Source organism: Stigmatopora argus, chromosome 1 (assembly GCF_051989625.1).
Source record: "Stigmatopora argus isolate UIUO_Sarg chromosome 1, RoL_Sarg_1.0, whole genome shotgun sequence".
NCBI classification, from domain to species: domain Eukaryota; kingdom Metazoa; phylum Chordata; class Actinopteri; order Syngnathiformes; family Syngnathidae; genus Stigmatopora; species Stigmatopora argus.
The window spans coordinates 22,565,310-22,588,013 of record NC_135387.1 but is presented as its reverse complement, the minus strand read 5'-3'; the positions used below and the strand labels follow the sequence as shown (position 1 = coordinate 22,588,013).

The 22,704-nt window shown below is 38.8% G+C and overlaps 2 protein-coding genes across 6 annotated transcripts in view; one reads left to right on the top strand and one right to left on the bottom strand.

Annotated features, from left to right (window-relative positions):
• ptpn11b (protein tyrosine phosphatase non-receptor type 11b) overlaps positions 1-7,564 on the top strand; it is a 44,339-nt gene extending 36,775 nt beyond the window's left edge. For 2 of the 4 annotated variants that reach the window (XR_013303146.1, XR_013303143.1), the window contains 3 exons: positions 2,115-2,358; positions 3,263-3,369; positions 4,751-7,564. The gene's annotated coding sequence lies outside the window, so the exon portion shown is untranslated. The remainder of the gene's footprint in view (positions 1-2,114; positions 2,359-3,262; positions 3,370-4,750) is intronic. The other 2 variants (XR_013303144.1, XR_013303145.1) reach the window with 2 other exon arrangements.
• Positions 779-22,621, bottom strand: dennd2c (DENN/MADD domain containing 2C). Of its 2 annotated transcripts, none has more exons than XM_077608914.1 (19): positions 22,309-22,621; positions 18,394-19,313; positions 12,254-12,378; positions 10,873-10,961; positions 10,436-10,582; positions 9,463-9,541; positions 9,198-9,245; positions 8,628-8,812; positions 8,411-8,520; positions 8,077-8,146; positions 7,583-7,660; positions 7,269-7,409; positions 5,045-5,193; positions 4,768-4,945; positions 4,658-4,699; positions 3,214-3,319; positions 2,093-2,335; positions 1,412-1,498; positions 779-1,334 (listed from the first exon to the last, which is right to left on the bottom strand). In XM_077608914.1, exons 2-19 carry the CDS (start codon positions 19,221-19,223, stop codon positions 1,303-1,305), a joined length of 2,739 nt encoding a protein of 912 aa, XP_077465040.1. In that variant the 5' UTR covers positions 19,224-19,313; positions 22,309-22,621; the 3' UTR covers positions 779-1,302. The 2 variants fall into 2 exon arrangements, with proteins under 2 accessions (XP_077465040.1, XP_077465045.1); XM_077608919.1 differs by having other exon boundaries at positions 9,198-9,242.
• Positions 22,622-22,704: the final 83 nt, after the last annotated feature.

Below are 22,704 nucleotides of genomic sequence, written 5' to 3'. Positions count from 1 at the left end.
AACAGTCACGTTTCTAAAAGAAATAAACTTACTGACACATTCATCCAGACAAGGAAAGGAATAAATCCTCATGAGTCAATATTTCTCTTACCAGAAGGCCACAGTGATGATGACATTTTTTTTCCCCAGGACATTCCGTGTGCGGTCGATTGGTCGCCGGTCTTGGCTTGCGACCAATCGACCGTGTACCGGGCATTCTGACGTGCGTTAAACAGGCTTCTAAATGTCACATTTGTGGATCAAATCACTATTAACATGTACAGTAAGTATATATAAGGATTTAACCTTTTCAGGGCACTAATTGGCTGCCATTTAGTACATTACAATTAACAGCCAGTCCTCATTGGACTGCTATTGATGTCAATGATAGATGTTAAACACTATGAAAAAAAAGTAAGCAACCTTTGAGTGTTACTTGGAGTTGTAACCAGCATGTTTTTCTATTTTTTAAAAATCATTTTAATTCCATTGATTTTGCTTTCTATTTTAAAAAATTCTATATTTAAATTGATTTTGCATATTTTATGCTTATTTTTACGTGTTTATTTATATTAAATAAATATATTACTGCCAATACTTAAGTTGGTTGCTCTCTTATAAATACATACAGTGAACGTCTTTCGTGATTGCGTCTTCACGGCTACGCTTACTATGACTGCATTTCTCCTAATTTGAGTGCTGAAGCATTCTGTTTAAGTCGTGAATCAATAGATTTTGGAAAAAAAACAACCTTCAAACAGCCCGGGCGGTAGTGCACACAAACAAAGACAGCTAGAAATCTTGCCCACTGCTGCAGGACACATGAAAATTTAATTAAAAAAGATTGAAAATAAACGTTCACAGGTTCTTAATGTGCAAAATGTAATAAAACCAAACAAATATGTACAAATCCAGTTTAAACAGGGAGAGGGGAGACTCGTTTTGACACCAGTCAGACAATAAATCTCAATATTAAGATTAAATACAAACACTTTTTCTCCTACATATTGTGCGTTACATGACTTTGTACAAAACTACACGTTATTCAGGTCCTAAAATAGCATCTTAAACTTTGCATGCAGATTAAGACTGAAATACAACACACCTGCTGCATTCATTGTAAATTTGCAATATTTAAACCAAAAGAAAAATGGTTACAATCAAACATAAAAAAACGAGAGGTCAAGCAGAGGGAGTGTTTGTGCCGCTCTACATAGACAAACGGTACTAAATTCATTCAAACATAAACCATTTCCATTTGAATCCATTCCTTAAATTATATTTTAAATGATAATGGAAAAATGTATTGTTTGGTCTTTTTAATTATTTCATTTGTAGAAGCTTCATCTTGTTTCCTGAATGAAACAAACAACAATGACGTAAGGTAAACATTTGCTCATTTAATAATCATTTAAAAAAAAAGAAGCCTCACCCAGTCCTTTAAAAAACTTGTTCACCCCGCTTGGCTCTGGGTCAGGAGAAGAATCCAAGTATTCAGCCACTCTAGTTTCAAACAACCCTGAAGAGGAGAAAACATGCATTAAGCTCAGTGTGACAAATACACTACAACAATGTTTCCCAACCTTTTTTGACCTATGGCACACCTGCATGGAAAAAATGTCAAGGCACACCACCATCTGAAAATCTTTTCATTTAAAACGATGTTGCCTATATTGACAACAGTCATTCTCATCAGTTTTATCAGCAGGAATCACATAAACCTCCAAAATTATTCAAAAATCTATTTTTTTATTGTCTGGTGGTCTTTTTGGTAGTAATGCATTTTTTGTACATTATGAATTTTATTCAGTGCCTAATGCCATGTGGTCAAAAAGTGTGGCCATGAAATTTGTAGAACTTGACAAAGATGCATGACACGGAATTACCAGCAGGGGGGGCAAAGCAAGATTTTGCTTGTTTCAATGATGTATGATGAATGTTAGATTTTTGGACATTTTATAGATGAATTTAAATGTTTTTTTTTCAAATAAATGTTCTATATTTTGAACACACATTTATTGACGTTTAAAGTGAAAACCACATGAACAAGAAGTAGGAAATGCCACAGGAACAGAGTCCCCCAATTTTTTCCTTTTTCGTAGCTCAACGATACCTCTTGCTCCACTCTTGCGCAGCTCTTTGTCCTGAATGAAGCCGGCAAACATCTGAGATTCCATGAAGAGCTGCAGGAACTGCCGGACGCCGCGCGACGGGTGAGACTTGCGGAAAGTGTCGCGCTGAAGCTCCCAGCTCCCATTGGTCGACTCCACCATGTGGAGGGGGTAATGGCCCACAAGCTCCACAAAGAAGCGCACAAAAGCCTCCGACACCAGGGAGCACAGATCCACCGTCTGGTCTGCACGGGGGATAAAAAGGAATGTAAGAGTTTTGTTTTTGTTTTTTTCTTTCGAAATGATGTTTTCATATCTGGCGATACCATTCGTTTGATGATTCCATTTGATCTTGATTAATCCCGATACTACACTTTAAGATGATAATTGCGATGGGTTTTTTTTAAGATCGCTTTGGAAAAAATAATCAAAATGGACAAAAAAATACATTTCGATAATTAGATTATTTCTGAAACATTCACAACTAAAGTAAACATGTTTTATGTTTGAACAGCATATGGCCTTCATTATAACTTTTTCTTAGTTTTTAGTGAAAACCAGCTTTTATGCAGGATTTTAAATATGAAAATAAAACATCTTAAGGAATGTATAGCACTCAATAAAGAACAGTTATTTTGGAGAGAAAAAAAGTCAGGTCAAAACATTAGCTCGCGCATAGCATGTATACAAACCAGCACAAGTCCTACATTTATGTGGTAAAATATATGGGACTTGGGCTGGGATACAGCGCCCTCTTGGGTCCAAGCACAATTACCACATGCCCACACTATGTGTGGTCATCAGCAACATGCGCAGCTTAGAGGAAACTCCTCTGCAGTTATTTCTCCATACTGCAAGGCACATCGGCCTCATGCTGCTTACTAGTGGTTAGGAGTGGAAGTGTAGCCACCTATTGTTTATCTCCACCCCAAAAAACTTGCGTGAAGATCGTTTTAGATGGATTTTGAATCGATATATATCGCAGGATCAATTTTTAAAAACAATGTTTACATGATCTGATTTGTGAACAGCTGATTAAGAAGACTCTTACAAAGCACATACAGTGCTCCAAAATTCCAAATGAGACTAACACCAAAGAGTGACACCTTTACGCGATACAAACCTTCAGTCGTATCTCCGTCTTGCTTGAGAATATCTTCCCGCTCCTCTAGGATCTGTTCTAATGCTGCTTGCAGCTTACTCGGCAGGATGCAGTCCTCGTCTCCGAGCTGCATGACAATCAGGAATTTCAATTTGCTGGCGCAATGTTGTACTCAAGGTATGTTAATAGAATCATTTTTTGTTCCAAGATGGGTAATCATGCACATGTAGTCAGTGGGTCTTTGTATCGCTTAGCCGGCCGGCATAAAACTGGTATAAAATAACAGGCGAAGCCCTGTTGCTTCTGCTTGAAGTTCAGAAAACTATCATTTGTCAAATGCTCACTTGCCACAGAAATGGATTGCTTTCCCACCCCTTTTGTATCAGAAGAGTTGGTATGCCAAATTTTGTTTTTCAAGTTTTTCATGTTCATTCCCTTGCAATTCCGAACATGTCTTTATCCCACTTTAGTTGTTGATTTTTTTTCGGAGGTCCTTGAGGTTTACGGCAGCGCATCATTTTTGCTAGTTTTGCAAACTGTTTAATATGTGGTCTTTCATCGAGGAGACAAATTTCATACACCTTTTGTTTTTTTGAAAAAAATTAAGTGGATGTGCATGATTTACTTCCACAAGCCACACAAAAAGATGCAATGGTATAGTACAGTACAGTATTTACGATTTTTTAATACAGTCATACCTCTACTTACGAATGCAAAAATTTTCATATGCAAATTATTGACTCGAGATCCGAAAAAGATCCAAGTTACGAAATCCCCCCCAAAAGTAAATGCATTTCCTTATCCATTATTTTATTTTGAATTCCCCTTATTAAGCGATTAAAAACTACAAATGCAACGTGGCACATATTTTCACACACACACAGGGCACACGTAAAAGTCTAAAATGTACTACAAAGTGGACAGCTTTTGGTAGAAGGGGTTCTTGCCACCATCTGGCAGACAAACATTGGTATTTCATTTATAACGGCCACGGAGGGAGATATTTCAGTGGCGCAGGGCACTTTTTATTTTATTTTAAGACATTAATAAATAATTTCCTCATAATTTTCTCATCTTTCATTCAAAATTGGGACACTGGCCAATTTTAAGGGGTTTAGTTGTGAGTTGTGTGAGGACTGTGGAATGAAATAGAGAATTTACATATAAAGTACACCTACTTACGAAATTTTCAAGTTACGAAAAAAGTCTAACCAATTTTTTTTTTAAGTAGAGGTACGACTGTATATACATTATATTTAGATATTTATAAAATAGTCTTTTCATATGCTTATAACTGTAATATTTAATAAATACACTTCTTGATAATTGTACTCGTGTACTTGTATTTTTGTATAGGCGTGAAAACGTAGTAATAAAAGGGGTGATCCTACTTTGCGGTTTTTCAATTATCGCAGCCATTTCTGGTTTAGATTATCCGCAAAAAAAGAAGGAATAATGTACACACCTGAGAGACGAACTCGTCCGCACATAAATCCACGATGAGAACCTGCAGAAACAGATAGAAAAGACACTGAACATCGTTCACGTTTGTATGCAGGGAATCTTTCCACTTACCTCCTCTATAGGTAGTTCTAACACCTGGGGCAAAGAAGGCGCCAGCACCCCGATGAGGAACGGCGTAGGGGAGCAGCTGATGTCCAGCATGCCGGTAGGCAGCACGGGCACAAAGGTGTGCTGCCATGTGAAAGGGTAGAGCAGCGCCAGCACTGCGTGGCCGCAACGGGACAGCGTACTGGCAAACATCGAAGCAAGATTCATAATTCACGGAGGAGTGGGATTAAGCGAAAAACACGGACGTGTGTTCGTCCGGTGCTGGCAGCAAGGGATTCACCTGAGTTTTTCAGCCACAAAGATGACCCTCCTCTCAAGCAGAAGGGAAGCAAACACCTCCAGGACTTTCCCCACGCTGAGACAACGGAGAAGTGTGTCAAAATCCACGTGTTCTAATCTGGAGTCGACGGGACGACACAAAGTCAGAACCTGTAATGAAAGCGATGTCATGTTTACTGATATGCATTTTTTTTCCAACATTGTGACAGAGTATGATTCGCAAATCATCTTCAAACTATATTTACTGGATTTTCTAGGTATAAGTGGTACTTTTTCATAGTCTGGCTGGACCTGCGACTAATGCTCAATGCTGTTTTTTCTTGAGGTGCACTTTATGTTAATTACAAATCTAACTTTTGGCAGGTTTGCACGCTTTCATTGTTTTATTCAAACCCGTAAGTAAGTGATACACTCGTGACCTCGTATACATTTCAAGATGAGCAGATAAATGCTTTTATGTTATAGTTATTTGAAATCACCGTGCGCCACTCTAAATCCTGAGCGACAAACAACCATCAAAAACGATCAACCACATGACTAGAAGCACCAAAAAATGATCAACTACAGTCAAATTGTGGAACTCGTGTACAACATACAACGTTGTGTATCAGGAATACAATCTCTCCCTCAATTGACCCTCACCAGTTTGCTTATAGGGCAAACAGGTCCACTGATGATGCTATTGCCATTGCTCTTCATACAGCACTGAGCCATCTGGAACACCCTGGGAACTACGTGAGGATGCTCTTCATTGACTACAGCTCAGCCTTCAATACCATAAAACCGGACATTCTGACTGACAAACTCTCCCACCTTGGACTATCCTCTTCAATCTGCTGCTGGATAAAGGACTTCTTGACCAACCGCCCACAGACTGTTAGACTTGGTCCCCACCTCTCTTCCTCCATTACACTAAGCACTGGCTCCCCTCAAGGCTGTGTACTGAGTCCTCTTCTGTACTCCCTGTACACCTACGACTGTGCACCCACCCACCAGTCTAACGCCATCATCAAATTCGCTGACGACACCACTGTGGTCGGACTCATCTCAGGAGGGGATGAGTCGGCTTACAGAGATGAGGTCAACAATTTGTCTTCGTGGTGCTCGGTGAACAATCTCACACTGAACACCACGAAAACTAAAGAAATAATCTTGGACTTTCGCAAACACGGCACAGATCTGGCCCCACTCCTCATAAATGGAGTATGTGTAGACAGGGTCCAGTCCTTTAAATTCCTGGGGGTCCACGTCACGGACAAGCTCTCATGGTCTACAAACACCACGGCAGTGGTGAAGAAGGCTCAGACACGACTCCATTTCCTCAGGGTACTCAGGAAGAACAACTTGGGCTCCAATCTTCTGAGAACCTTCTATAGAACCACTGTAGAGAGCATCCTGGCGTACGGCATCACAGTGTGGTACGCTGGAAGCACGGCGGCAGACAAAAAGGCCATGCAGAAAGTGATTAACACTGCCCAGAGGATTGTCGGCTGCTCTCTGCCCTCACTTGAAGACATTGCCAGCCCGCGTTACCTCAGCAGAGCCAAGCACATCATAGGGGACCCTTACCACCCTGGTCACAATCTGTTCCAGCTGCTGCCCTCTGGCAGACGCTATAGGTCCCACAAAGCTCGGACAAATAGGCTTAAGGACAGTTTTTTCCCCACATCCATCAGACATCTAAACTCGCGCTAACATACACACATTCCCTTCTGCGGCATATGAATAGATGTTTGGTTGGTGATCTGCCTCCTACTAGCTGACTTGAAGGAAGGTAAGTGGCAGACAGTGTGCGGTAATCGAGAGGTAAGCGACCTGTATGTAATCGAGAGGTAAGCGACCTGTATCCACAACAGCGGAATGACAAATTACAAGTCCGTAACTTACACTTATTTAGGTCTTTTGCCGATTAAACGTAGCTTATGGAGAAGCACCATCAATTTCGTCACACGCAGTTTCTGCGTGTGATGACAAGTAGGCTTTTTTGTGTTGTGGTAATGACGACATGGCCTATGTCCGATTATTATTATTATTATCTTGAAGGACAAAATCATATTTGATCATTTGTTACGTAACCACGTAACGAGGTGATTTTCTGAATTCTTTCTTGCCAGGATTGTAAACGTTTATATGTAACCTTGCAACCACAGACAGCCTCGCACAGGGAAGAGTGCTTAAGAGAGACCAAAGTGCTCATTAACCCTTTCTCCTGCAGCTTACTGTACCTCATTCGCAGTGCCAGGCAAGAAACTCTTGACCGTAACTGTACGACCTGGAGCCGGGAAAGGCGCTTCCATCACGCTGCGCATAAAAGGGTAAACCAGTGCTGGGGCGATCTCTCGGCGCCGCTCCACTTCCTCCAAAATCTGCAGAGCGAGGATCTCTAATTAAAACCAATCTGTCACTAGTAGAGGGCATTTGAACTGGATTGGACGTCTATCGCTGTCAATTAGTCAAGGAGTTAAATACACCGTTGTATGTTGTAAGGATTATTCTGAATAAAGAGTGCTTAATGCTGCAATGGGTGTCCTTACTTTACCTTAGCAAACAGGTTGAAACAGCCCAGCTTGCTGACAATGCAGTGAACTTCAGGGAGTCTTTTACCCTTTCCGCTGGGCTTTAAGGAGACAAAAGTTTCATATGTCAGACACACCCTTGGTATCAATGCTCATTTGTCAACAGCTCAGCAGACATACTATGTATAATCACACAAGTCTCAACAACATGGGTTGAGAAGCACTTATAGCCAGAAGCAACATAAAAACAAGTGTTTTTTTTATGACAGAGGCAGCAAATGTAAAACAACAAATCTACGCCAGTAAGGAAAAACCCCAAACTAAGGCCACATAGTAATTTAAACCTAGAAAGACTACGTGGTGAAGAAAGTGTCTTGATGGCTAAGACATAAGACGAGAAATTCTTCTCGCTTTCAATCATGTGGTCTGCGATTCACACGCACTGCGCCTGGAGAGTGAAGTAAGCGTTTGGCCGCCTGCCATGTCTTTGCAAAAACATCACGCCAAAGTGCCTCACCAGGATCTTACGGCAGTAACAGAACCAGCGACTCCCGTCTTCTCCGGTCAGGACGAAGGAGAAGGTCTCGCTGGGAAAACACACGCAAAATCACTTTAGTCAGGCATTTTGAACTCTAGGCTTCCAAACTGACAAGGATCGGAATTCAGTTCTATTTCATTCACATCTGACCGCCAGAGGGCGCTGCTGAGAACACAGACAGAACGCTCTGATGGTCATATGGGGATTCATAGAAACATAGTTACATTCGGAATTTTCGCTGTACAAAATCAAGGGACAACGTTGAGTCGACAAAGTTATTGTTAAAGATTTTTCAATGTTCATTACAGCTGACCTTGGCGTGTATGCCGTAGGCTTCCAGTCTCGTATGTCAGGGAAGCAAAATTTGGGAATGACCTTCAGTTGATCTTCAGCTTCCTTGGAAAGTCTGGATGACTTTTCAAACTGAAACGGATTCATGTTGGTTATCCAAGGTGTACTTTAAAATATATACAAAAAAATGTTGAACCACATGCAGAAAGAATCAACAGTAGAAGTCAGAAGTCACAAACCATTTTGGGGAACTGTTGAGTTATTTCAGGAGAGTAGGTGTTTGCTGGGGAGCCTTTCCTCAAAGACACGACCACGAACATTTGAAAGAGCTGCTGCTGCTGTGCCTGGATCAGGTCTTTCTCCAGAGTCCGGTAGGCTCCCTTGCGCTTCAAAGTTGACAGTTTGTGAATTGATCTCCTAATACCTGCACATAATCACAGAGTCAGATTCCTGAAGAAAAAAAGTTTCCAAAGCAGACTAGATATCGATAAGGTTAAAGCTAAAGTGGGTAAGTACGTCTTTGTTTATATATCTTCAAAACCAATTTTGACCACCAACAGAAGCTAGGAAACCACTGAAATAGACATTTTCTAAAACGTAGTATATATCCTAATAATATAACATAATTATCATGACATATTACTAGCACTACTTTCATGCTATGACGGATTGTGTTTTGCTTAATTGCTATTATCGTTGAAATACAATATTTCCTACTCTTACATCTTCTTCAGTCTACTTGACATTTTAACACTTTGAAAGAGCCTTTTTAAATTCTCTTAAACTCATTGGCTCCCTCATCACGATACCTTTGATGCCATCTTCGGGGTCACTCTCCGTTCCACTCGTCTCCCCTGCTGAGTTAAAAGGGAGACATCAGCCAAATGTAGTGGTGGAGAAAAATGGTCGCAGAAAGCAAACAATTGGGCTTTGCTTCCAAATTGAATGACTACTTTGGCTTTCTCTTAACTGTTAATTTACTGTTGGCTATATGGGTAATGTAAAGTTAAGGGAAATTGCGCATGTGTGGGTGTGTCTGCGTATGTGTACAGGTCTGTGGTGTGCGTTTGTCACCTCGCATTGAAACTCCTTGGTTCTTCACTCGCTTCCTCCCTCGTTTATCATCAAATATCGTCTCGATCTTATTAACGTACTGTGAGGTGGAAAGAGCAAACAGACGGGCACAGGTAGACCATTAAAAACACAAAGGGTGCCATCTTTATAAATGTATTATATTTAGTAATATTATTTAATTTGAGTTAATCTAAATATAAAGTAGTATTTGATTATAAATAACGAAATACAACAATACCGATACAAGTCAACGATAACGAAATAACTATAAACCCAACCCCTGCCAAATACATCACATATTACATAAACAATATGGTTCCAACAGGTTGTATTATTTGGAATAAAGTGACTACAAAGATTAATAATACATCATTAAAATAGGAACAAACAGCATCATTGAAGGAAGAAACCTTCATTCACTAATAGACTGTTGGGGGAACAAGTTTCGAATCTAATAAAGGCAATTCACTGGATGCATGAATGTGCTAAACACTAATAACTTGTTTGTCTTTTGAAATTGTCTCTTGAAAAAAACAAAAAACATCAAGTACATTTATTCCCCAACAGAACTGAATTGTAATAAATCCCTGACACGAGCATTATTAAAATATGTAAGCCTGGCAGGTTCTGTGGAAAAAAAGTAATAGAACATAGGAAAATCTGAGTTTCTTGTTGTTTTTGAAAGTAAATTGCTACAGTACCTTACTGCTAAAGAAGGACTCGGTCAAGTCACTTTCTACCGCCATGACGCATGTCTTGTTATAACCTTTTATTCACATACGGTAAGTTGCTCTACCACTATCTTTGTATCTTTATATTTGTTCAGTGTCTTGTACTTCCTTCTCTGCATGACCCCGCCTCCATTTGTCTCCTCCACTGAAACAAATGACGTCACTTGTCTGACTACATTGCTGCCAAACTACTGTGTGACGGGCTGACTGTCACGTGAAAGGTGCCAAAATCAAAGTATTACCTGAGGTGTCTTCTGAATTTTATACGCTTTTATACGCTGAGGCGGAGCAGGCTTGGAACTTTCTCCTACAGTTGACCTTAATTTTGGCATTGTCCTCCCCGCTACATTGCCAGAAGCCCTCTGTATGATTTGAGGTTTCGTGTGGAGCTGTAAAACAGTTTGTTAGAATTCAAAATCACGTGGGGATAGGGTCAGAAACTCACAATTACTGAAAATAAGAGTAATTGAGAACCGACCCCAAGAGGTTTGTTAGAAAAATATGACACTTTTTTTAAACTTATGGCTTTGAAAGCCTATCTTCCTTCCCTCAGTTTAACATAGTCAACATCAACGCAACATCCATATTTTAGATATAGCAGGTAACAATAAATACATAGGTTCCTCTGTCTTTAGATTTAAATATTCAAAGTGCAAACTTCCTTATATTGACTCCTTACCTTTGAGCTATGAGGCATGATGACGAGAGGGAGACACGTATGGGATAGCTTGACATCCTCATAAGGGTTATTATCTCTGGTCACTTCACCTGGGGATAAACAAACGAATGGGAGAAATTTAAATGCCGAGTATAAAGTCGAATAAACTCAAGCGTTGAAATCCAGTTTGTCGCGAATGGGAATCAGCAAGAATAATCAGCAGCATATAGTCAAGCAATATGAGTATAATAAAATGGAAAAGGATGGTTGATGATGCATTCCTTCAATTGTTTTTGGTACTCTATGTGTATATGAACAACAAACAACAGCATGACTTTATACCAAGTTCAGCTCAGAGTCCAAACACAAAAAAATGAAATTTGAGCTTGGCCGAAATCAGGGGTGTCTAAACTGCGGCCTACTTCCCAGTTTTTATTGTCCCGCAACAAATGCTGAAAACACCCATGATCGTGGCCAACAAAAGAATCTTTAATTAGCTTACATTTTATTGCATTTCTAAGCTTAAACAGTAGATGGAGGTAGTCACTTAAACAATGCCTCTCCATTATTTAGAATCAAAATCTCATTAAAATGTATCATAACAATCCAATCTGATCAAAACCTGATTTTCTCTAGTTTTCATGCAGCTAGTGGACATTTTCTTTTTGTTTGTTTCAGCAGTGAATGTGTGTGTGTATATATATATATATATATATATATATATATATATATATATATATATATATATATATATATATATATATATATATACATATACATATACATATGCATATGCATATACATATGCATATGCATATGCATATGCATATGCATATGCATATGCATATGCATATGCATATGCATATGCATATACATATACACTAATGCTGTCAGGCAATTACATTTTTTTAATCAAAATTAATCAGATGCAGTCCAAAGTTAATTTTCCATTCGTCTTTTTTTCATGTTTTAAATGAAAAATGTACGATATATTTTACAAAACACTTGGATTATGTTGTTGTGGGCAGCCCTTAACTCGTTCACTGCCATAGACACCAAATCAATTTGATCTGGGAAGGCTGGCATTGAATAATCGTGTTTCACTGGCGGCGATTGATGTAATAATTTGACCTGGGGGATAGCACCGATCGAATGATCCCAGACAAAGTCGATTCGACATCTATTGGCGTCAATGACAATTATTGAGTCAATACTTTAATTTTTATTTTTTTTCAATAACAATAAATATATATATATATATATATATATATATATATATATATATATATATATATATATATATATATATATATATATATATATATATATATATATATATATATATATGGCAGATGATTGAATGAAAAAAAGACCATCACTAACACACACAAGATCAACTTACAGATGATGTCTTCATAAATGTTATCATCAGAATATGCGTGGTGAAGGCCTGAGTGCCTGGCCTGACTGCCCAGCATGCCTTGCTTCACAGAGGGACGAATTGTATCTTCGTACTCAAAGGACCGCCTAGAGAATTTTGGAAAATAAAAGAGCATTCAAAGGCGATGTATATTAGCTTGTTATTGTCATACAATTGTTTTCCTCAGGAGTCATTTTCTTGAAACCTACACAATTATCTTGCCACCCAAAGCGAAGTTCCCCACATATAATATTCATATGTATTTCCTTTTTTGGGGTCGTCGCACAGCCAACTTAAAAATCTTTACAAAAATTCACTCGATGAAGGCTCTTTTTTGATTTGGCACTTCCGATGCTGGAAATATGCGTGTGGGGCAAATAATTTGTTCCTTTGGCTCCTCCCTGTCAAAATGGATTGGACATCTTGTGCCGTCAGGGGTCGCTAATGAGTAAACAAGGAAGTGACCTAAAAACACCCGGAAAATCAATCGCTTGACACCTGTGATTGAACCAATATTTTACTATTTTCTGAATGGAATTTCACTCTTAGTTGAACTGAACAACTCAAAACATCTTAATATTCAAGAATGATTCTGCCATATCATCCCATGGGTGTGACCGCTATAGAGACAGGCCTTGCTTGAGGTCATATTTGCGAAACAAGTCAGGACATGGACGTGCACACTCTATTGAGTATGGTGTAAGTCAATAGCAGTGAGAGAGCACCATCCTGCATAGAAAGGACAATCCGGTAGAATTTAGGGGGAGGTTACATTTTGGAATACTAACGGATTGATTCTCGCAGGTAAGGTGACATCATATCTGGGTACAATCTGGGACTTCTATCGAAGCGAGGCCTTAAAAAAAATCCTAACAAAATGAACAACATCAGCGAAAGACTTATGCAGACAAAGGGCTTTTTTTAAAACCACAATTCATGTAAATCTAACATCTACAGTAAATGAAAGACGAAACGAAGTGTAATACAGACGCTCCCCTACTTACGAACATTCAACTTACGAACAACGGTACATACGAACATGTCTGCAAATTGCGTTTAAGTCCAAAAATGTTCGCAAGTCCAATTTTGTATTTCGCGCCTTTTTCGGAGTAGTACTTCTTTCCGCCGCTAATACCGACGCCTGGCGCTGTGAGAGCTCAGCTCACCCAGCATCTACCTTCTTCTTCGTTGCAATGCGGAAGTGTGTGAATGTATCTCCAGTGTGCAAAGAACCTTTTTCATTTGTATCATTAAATAACTCATGCATCCAATATTGAATATGGTTGGTAAAAAGCTAAAGGCTTCTATTGAGGGAGTTGCAAGGAAGAGGCAAGCCATTTCATTTGAAACGAGTGGCAATAATAACGAAGCTTGATGCGCGTGAGAGTGGTGAGCGTTTCACGGGCATTGAATCGTTCGACCGTCAGTACCATTTATAAACAGAAAGATCGAGCAGCAGGACCCAAATATTGAACGTTGCACAAAGTTTGCAAATCAATTGAATGATGCCATACAGTGCTACCGCATCATTTATGATGAAAAAAAGAAGAAAACTGTGCAATCGTCATTAGGTCGCTTCTTTTGGCCAGTTTCTAATACATAAATCTCTCTCTCTCTCTCTACAGTACTGTACATATTCTCTCCATTTTATAAAAAAAAAAAAATTCAGTACAAACCAATGCGTGTTACTTATACAAGCCTTAAACATACAAATGCACTTATATAAACCTTCAATATACTTATATCGGCCTTAAACATAAATTATAATACAAAATATAGCACTGAATCAACTTACAAACAAATTCAACTTATGAACAATCGCTCGGAACCAATTGCGTTCGTAAGTAGGGGAGCGTCTGTATATGTTTTGACGAAAGTTTGGCGACACTCTTTTTCCTTGTCGACGATAATGTCAAATATTTATTCATCTTATTAGACGTGCTTCATAACTGAGCAAAGAATACCCCGAGATTTGGTACAAACGTAAAGCTGGCATGCAAAATGACTTGAATGGCTGGACATCGTAAGGCTTTTTCTTTAAAAAAAAGTGGTCTATGTAAAGTAAAGCTTTTATTTGTTTAAAAAATAAATACTATGTATATATAGTCAGGCTTTTTTCTTTAAAAATGACCATGTATATTAAGGGTTTTTATTAAAAAATGACCATGTATAGTAAGGCTTTTTTATTTAAAAAAAACGACCATGTACAGTAAAGCGTTTTTCTTAAAAGACGATATAATATAGTAAGGCTTTTTTTCTTAAAAAATGACATAGTATTGTAAGGCTTTTTTCTTAAAAAACAACATAGTATAGGCTTTTTTCTTTAAAGACGACATAGTATAGTAAGGCTTATTTTCTTTAAAAACGACACAGTATAGTAAGGCTTTTTTGTCTTTAAAAACGACATAGTATAGTAAGGCTTTTTATTTACAAAAAAGACCATGTATAGTAAGGCTTTTTTCTTAAAAAATGACCATGTATAGTAAGGCTTTTTTGTTTAAAAAAGACCATGTATAGTAAGGCTTTTTTTCTTAAAAAACGACATAGTATAGTAAGGCTTTTTTTCCTAAAAAAATGACATAGTATAGTATGGCTTTTTTCCCCTAAAAAAACGACATAGTATAGCGTGGCTTTTTTTCTTGAAAAACGACATAGTAGAGGAAGGCTTTTCCCCCTAAAAAACGACATAGTATAGTATGGCTTTTTTCCTTTAAAAAACGACATAGTATAGTATGGCTTTTTTTCTTAAAAAACGACATAGTATAGTAAGGCTTTTTTTCTTAAAAAACGACATTGTATAGTATGGCTTTTCCCCCCTAAAAAACGACATAGTATAGCATGGCTTTTTTTATTGAAAAACGACATAGTAGAGGAAGGCTTTTTCCCTAAAAAAACGACATAGTATAGCATGGCTTTTTTTCTTGAAAAACGACATAGTAGAGGAAGCCTTTTTTTCTTAAAAAACGATATTGTATAGTAAGGCTTCTTTTCTTAAAAAACGACATAGTATAGTAAGGCTTTTTTTCTTTAAAAAATGACAGCAAGTAAGGCTAAGAGAGTCGGAGAATAAATCTGACTTCTGATTCTTCACCTTCTAGTTGTTGCTGTGGTCCACTGGCAAAATCATTGGGTCAGAACATGAGGTGGGAATCAGGAGTGAGTTCAATTCCACTTGTTGCAATTCTCAAATTGTTTATTGAGGTAATGAAAAGGATAAATACAACTTCCAACTTTACAGTGGTGCAGTGGCAAAGACAATGGGTCAGAACTTCAGGTGGACTCAAGTTCAAATCAGAAGTGAGTTTGATTCCACTCTTTGCAATTCTCAAATTGTTTATTGAGGTAATTAAAAGGATAAATATAACTTCCAATCACATCATTTCAGAAGACACTGTGGTCCAGTGGCAAGAACAATGGGTTGAAATTGAAGTTGGACACAAGTTCAAATCTGGAGTGAGTTCAAGTCCACTCTTTGCAAATCTCAAATTGTTTATTGAGGTGATGAAAATGATAAATATAACTTCCAATCATCTCATTTCAGAAGTCACTGTGGTCCAGTGGCAAAGACAATGGGTCAGACAGACCTCAAGTTAGTGGATTTGACTGCCATGTGGGAGATGGGGTTTGAATCCCGCTCTCGTTTGACTAATCACTACACTAGTAGTTCAGTAAATGGGTAATCCTTTTTTCATTCAAATAAAGACTTAGTCATTTTTTTCAGCAAAACAATATTTCCGGTCAGCCTTCGGCTGACCGGAAGACAGTTGGGAGGGGGGGTTCCTGGTGGTGTTCACACCATACAGTCGTTGACTGGCGACACCGGGACGTGAACCCTCGACACCCACGTCGCAGGCAGGTGACTTACCCACTACACCACGAGGCGGCCCGCCTATACATGATTGGAAGTTATATTTATCCTTTTCATTACCTAAATAAACAATTTGAGAATTGCAAAGAGTGGAATTGAACTCATTCCTGATTTGAACTTGAGTCCACCTGAAGTTCTGACCCATTGTCTTTGCCACTGGACCACAGTGACTTCTGAAATGATGTGATTGGAAGTTATATCTATCCTTTTCATTACCTAAATAAACAATTTGAGAATTGCAAAGAGTGGAATTGAACTCATTCCTGATTTGAACTTGAGTCCACCTGAAGTTCTGACCCATTGTCTTTGCCACTGGACCACAGTGACTTCTGAAATGATGTGATTGGAAGTTATATTTATCCTTTTCATTACCTCAATAAACAATTTGAGAATTGCAAAGAGTGGAATTGAACTCATTTCTGATTTGAACTTGAGTCCACCTGAAGTTCTGACCCATTGTCTTTGCCACTGGACCACAGTGACTTCTGAAATGATGTGATTGGAAGTTATATCTATCCTTTTCATTACCTCAATAAACAATTTGAGAATTGCAAAGAGTGGAATTGAACTCATTCCTGATTTGAACTTGAGTCCACCTGAAGTTCTGACCGTTTGTCTTTGCAACTGGACCACAGTGACTTCTAAAATGAAGGGATTGGAAGTTATATTTATCCTTTTCATTACCTAAATAAACAATTTGAGAATTGCAAAGAGTGGAATTGAACTCTTTCCTGATTTGAAGTTGAGTCCACCTGAAGTTCTGACCCATTGTCTTTGCCACTGGACCACAGTGACTTCGGAAATGATGTGATTGGAAGTTATATCTATCCTTTTCATTACCTCAATAAACAATTTGAGAATTGCAAAGAGTAGAATTGAACTCATTTCTGATTTGAACTTGAGTCCACCTGAAGTTCTGACCCATTGTCTTTGCCACTGGACCACAGTGACTTCTGAAATGATGTGATTGGAAGTTATATCTATCCTTTTCATTACCTCAATAAACAATTTGAGAATTGCAAAGAGTGGAATTGAACTCATTCCTGATTTGAACTTGAGTCCACCTGAAGTTCTGACCGTTTGTCTTTGCAACTGGACCACAGTGACTTCTGAAATGAAGTGATTGGAAGTTATATTTATCCTTTTCATTACCTAAATAAACAATTTGAGAATTGCAAAGAGTGGAATTGAACTCTTTCCTGATTTGAACTTGAGTCCACCTGAAGTTCTGACCCATTGTCTTTGCCACTGGACCACAGTGACTTCTGAAATGATGTGATTGGAAGTTATATCTATCCTTTTCATTACCTCAATAAACAAGTTGAGAATTGCAAAGAGTGGAATTGAACTCATTTCTGATTTGAACTTGAGTCCACCTGAAGTTCTGACCCATTGTCTTTGCCACTGGACCACAGTGACTTCTGAAATGATGTGATTGGAAGTTATATCTATCCTTTTCATTACCTCAATAAACAATTTGTGAATTGCAAAGAGTGGAATTGAACTCACTCCTGATTCCCACCTCAAGTTCTGAACCAATATTTTTGCCACTGGACCACAGCAATAACTAGGAGAAGAATCAGAAGTCAGATTTATTCTCCGACTTTCTTAGCCTTACTATACTATGTCGAATTTTTAAAGAAAAAAGCCTTACTATATACAGACGCTCCCCTACTTACGAACATTCAACTTACGAACAACGGTACATACGAACATGTCTGCAAATTGCATTTAAGTCCAAAAATGTTCGCAAGTCCAATTTTGTATTTCACGCCTTTTTCGGAGTAGTACTTCTTTCCGCCGCTAATACCGACGCCTGGCGCTGTGAGAGCTCAGCTCACCCAGCATCTACCTTCTCTATATCGGCCTTAAACATAAATTATAATACAAAATATAGCACTGAATCAACTTACAAACAAATTCAACTTATGAACAATCGCTCGGAACCAATTGCGTTCGTAAGTAGGGGAGCGTCTGTAGTTAACTTGAGGGACCGCTCTAACCCCAGGGTGTCAAACCTGTGGCCCGCAAGCTGGTAGTGGCCTGCTAGGCAGTCTCCAAGTTAACTTTATAGGCCAAAAATAAACTGGTCCGGCCCACATGAGATTTAGTTGACATTAATGTGGCCCGTGAACCAAACTGAATGTTTGAGTCTAACATTTATGGTATTTGAAATTGTTCAATTTACATCCTCAACTGAGAATCTCAGATTCCACTGGAGCTCCAATTTAACAATATTAGTTGATTAACCCACCTGTTACTTTTATGCCTTGAAAGTCCATTGGTCCTGACGACAGGACACGGAGGCGGTGGGAAGCTTGGCCGGTGGGCCACCTTGCGACTTCTCCCACTAAGTTGGTTGTTGTGTGGGTCTCTGCTGTTCAATGGCATCACTTCCTTTTGAGCTCCTTGATACTTGAATGTGCGTCGTGGCTTAGGAGGAGCTTCTCCTAAGGATGCTCTGCCTTTCTCCCAATGAAATCGGTCTCCTTCGAGGCGTCGCCAGAAACCTCGAGAAGTATAAAAGTTCCCAGCGGGCATGTCATCTTCATTGTCGTCCGTTAGCGGCGGTAGATTTTTCGACACAAAATCAACTTCCAGGGCACAGTCTGATTTAACCGCGTTATGGACTACCATTTTGTGGATGTTGGACTGTGAGAAAGGCAAAACCGGTTTTAGCGCCAGCTTTTTTGTTGGACCATGGTTTACAAGTTGTCTGGAGCTTTTTTCCAGGGGCTCCAATTTTTCACCAATCCTGCAGTTTCTAGCGTGTGTCTGGGATTCCCGAAAATCTAAAGCCAAACTCTGAGCTTTAGTGAGATCTTTAGGATGAAAACCTCTGCTTGCACCCTTGTTCAAACATCCATTGCTAAGGACACCTTCAGACTGAAGTCGGATGACATTCAGTAGGTTGGCCTTTACCGAAACATCTTTGGTGCGACTTTCCCAGCGAGAGATCCTTTCCTTGATGTTATGCCCCTGCTCAGGAGACTGCAGACCCTGCCATCCTACAGCAGCCTCTTTTTCCAGATGATCAACTTTAGCACCCCCTCGCCTGCCCTGCTCTACACTCAGAGCCAGCATTTTCAGAGGGTGCTAAAGCCAACACGCCTCCAGATCTCCATTCACGAGTCCTACAAAGAAGTGCTTGCCTCCTTTTCTTTTGTAAACAACCTAAAATGCACATAGACAACAACAAAAAAGAAAAAACACAGATTTAGCGGTCAACGCTTTAAAAAGTCCAGACAACTCACAGGGTGGACATGTGAAGCCGTATACAAGATGTGAACAGAGCCAGAGAAGGTCAGGCAGAACTGACCCCTGTCAAGACCATTTTCTAAAAATAAACCCAGTATGAAAAAGGAAATAAACGTTAAGCGTATAACAGGAAAAGGGTGACTAAGAGTCACGTTTTTTTGCTGACCCAATCCTCATTGAAGACTGCTGGTTTTGCCTCAACTCACATGGAAGGGCCGAATTTTGAATTTTATTTGGCTTGAGGAGTTCACTCTCACATGCGCGATACAGTAAAGTATATGTAAGTAAGTATAGGTATTGCACTGTCCCATTTTCAACGCTGCATTATCAATGAGACACTCACTACTTGGTGTTATTGGAAACCAATGTCAGATTATCCAATTTATTTGTTTCACTTTCCAAGCATGCATTCTAGCACGTCTTAGTCATCTGGCAAGCACACGTCTTCAGCAAATGTTTGTGGAAGCCTTTTTCTTGGTATTCCGGTACAAAGTCAGTCGGTGCTTTACAAGTCAGCGATTTTGGAGTGTTAGATTTATTGTTGGGTTTATTTCTAACTTTATTTTTATTTTTACACGTTCAGATTCAGATGGCACAGTGGTTCTTTCGACTGACTTCGGTGTGGGCAGTATGGGATTGATTCCTGCTCGGTGACAATGTAATTGTGAGTACGAATGCTTGTCTATATCTATGTGTGGCCTACGGCGGACTGGCGACCAATCTAGGGTGTCGGCCGTCTTTGGCCCGATGTCAGCTGGGATAGATTCCAGCACCCTGCGATCCTGGCAAGGTTAAGCAGTATTGAAAATGAATGAATGAAAGATCCAGCATACCTCTCTAACATTATTGAATAGTTTTGTGCTATAGGCCACGCTACCAAAGAACTATTGATGTCCCGATCTAAAGAATAAAAGATCAGTGCTGGTCTTGAAATGTCTCAACAGAAAATCCTCAAACTTTTGGGAATTAACATTTTTGTCAAGAGGCAAAGATAAGTTTCTATTCCTCTATTGCACTTATAAAAAATCTGTTAAGACTATCCGGTAGCCGAAGAAATTTATATAAATATTAGAGGTCTGAGGAATAAAGGCACTCCAAAATAATAAGAGCTGGGGCGAGGTTTAATTAGTTCTCTTCATACCACTCCTTTTCTGGCATTTGTTTTGAATTGAATGCTTTTATTGTCATTATATAAGTATAATGAGTTTTGTTTTGTTACTTGTAAACAATTGTAATGTATACCAGTTAAAAACAGATGAACCATGTGTGTCTTAATGAAAGCAACTGGCTAAATAATATAAATAATAATAATAATAATAATAAAGACATGATTGATGTTCTCAAATTGGAATACCTACATTGGGTGGAACTTTAAAGCCGAGTGCCGCAAATATACACAAGAAATTCTTTTCAGTTTCACTTGGCAAACGGGAACAAGAACAGTCGTGTCTTCAGATTCATTCATATTCATGATTAACCATTATCCCTCATTGGACATCCATAATATGTAGTCAGTGTACGCTTGAAGGAAACAGGCGTGTTGTAAATTTCCACAACACAAATCATGCTCTCTATAATGTGTGCTGAAACCCATAGGAGCCATAATGGAGGAATTTGGGGAATACATTTAAGCAGACTGAGTCTGTCAGTCAAGTGTCGCTTTTGTTTATGCCTGACCTCAATCAAATGTGTGCTTGGACTGGAATGTGTTCCCATTGGCATGCCATGACAATGTGTCTCCCACACTGACCCACTTGCATTATTTGCACATTTTCACAGGAAGGTCTCAGTTGGGTTTCCTGCACTGCGGGAAGACGGACGGATCAGCGGACTGTCCATAATTATGGTGCATAAGTTGCAATTACTTATTTCAGTTATATTGGGATCAAACACATTTGAAGCACGCGATGCTAATAAAAGAGTGCCGATGTAATAAATAAAACAGAGTTGCTATTGAGAAGCATGTGTCTTTTAAGAGCCTCCCGTACATAAAATGTAACCAGCACCATTCATCCTTATTTCACCTTCATTTCAACATAAATTATCATTCAGACATCATTATTAGCTAAAACAAAAGAGAAAGAGTGAATGTTTAGAAACCGGATTATGTTCTGCATATGCTACATTTGAAGGCAGTCAATAAAAGTCTGAAATTTGTCCCAATTTGAGAATTCTTTGTATTTTTTTTAATGATACATTTACTAATACAATAAATACTTTAAAGCCAACCCTTGCCCTGAGATGTGTTTAATCCTGAAGTACATTGTGCACAAAGCCAAAGAATTGAAAAACATGAATGGCTTTATTCAAATGCTGTAAAATGCTCATAGAAATTACGGAGTTATACAATTTTCTTGGAACATGTCAGCACTGCCTTGGAGGATTTCACCACTGTAAATTAGCATATTTTATATGTTCATTAACATGAATATGAATATGTTCATTAATGTGTGCTGTCCCTTATTAAAAATCCAAAGTCTAGTAGTAGTTGCATCCTAGTATAGTAAGATGCTAGGGTTGCATTGATAAAATAAAAAATGAGAAGAAAACAATTGGATTTGGGAAAAATATGATCTGATAACATGGTGTGTGGGAGGAGTTTATGCTTGGATGACACCTTATTAATTAATAAAAGTTGGTAAACACTGTTGTGATGTCACTCGCCCCAAATATGATTCTAAAGAGCAAAAAGGGATGGAAACTAAAAAAGTTCTCACAAGTCACACATCAATGGTGGTAAAACATTTTTACGTGAATAACGGCCATTAGAAGCGGCAAACACGCGGAGATGATTACTAAATGAGTAATGCCAACAAATAAATCTTTAGCACATTTGTTGTCGACTCACATCGCCGTGGATTTCTTCAAGAATAAAACAAGTAAAGATTCAAAGGCAATGATTATAGCTTACCAGTGAAGTGAAGTGCAAAACTCATCTTAGTCGCCCTCGGCCAAGTAATTTTTGATTGAAACTTGAGTCTTGCGTCGCGATCATCGTTCAATGAAAAGTTTAGCGAGTGGAAATGTGTGGACTTTGGTATTCCTCTGGCAATAATTGGGGTGATGTTTAGTCCAGCTAGAAAATTGTGGGTTGGGGTGTCTCTTTTTTCTTTTATAGTTCAACAAAAACAAGGAAAGTGACAAAAAAAGATAGACGAGTAGCGTTTTACAGCCATCGCCCTGCGATTGGGGACAATAGCCAAAAACAAAACTAGTCAACTCAAACAGGTTCCGTTTATCCTTTCAAAACAAAACCAGAAACTTATACATTCATTATCAGAGCCATAAAACAGTACGTACTTTTCGT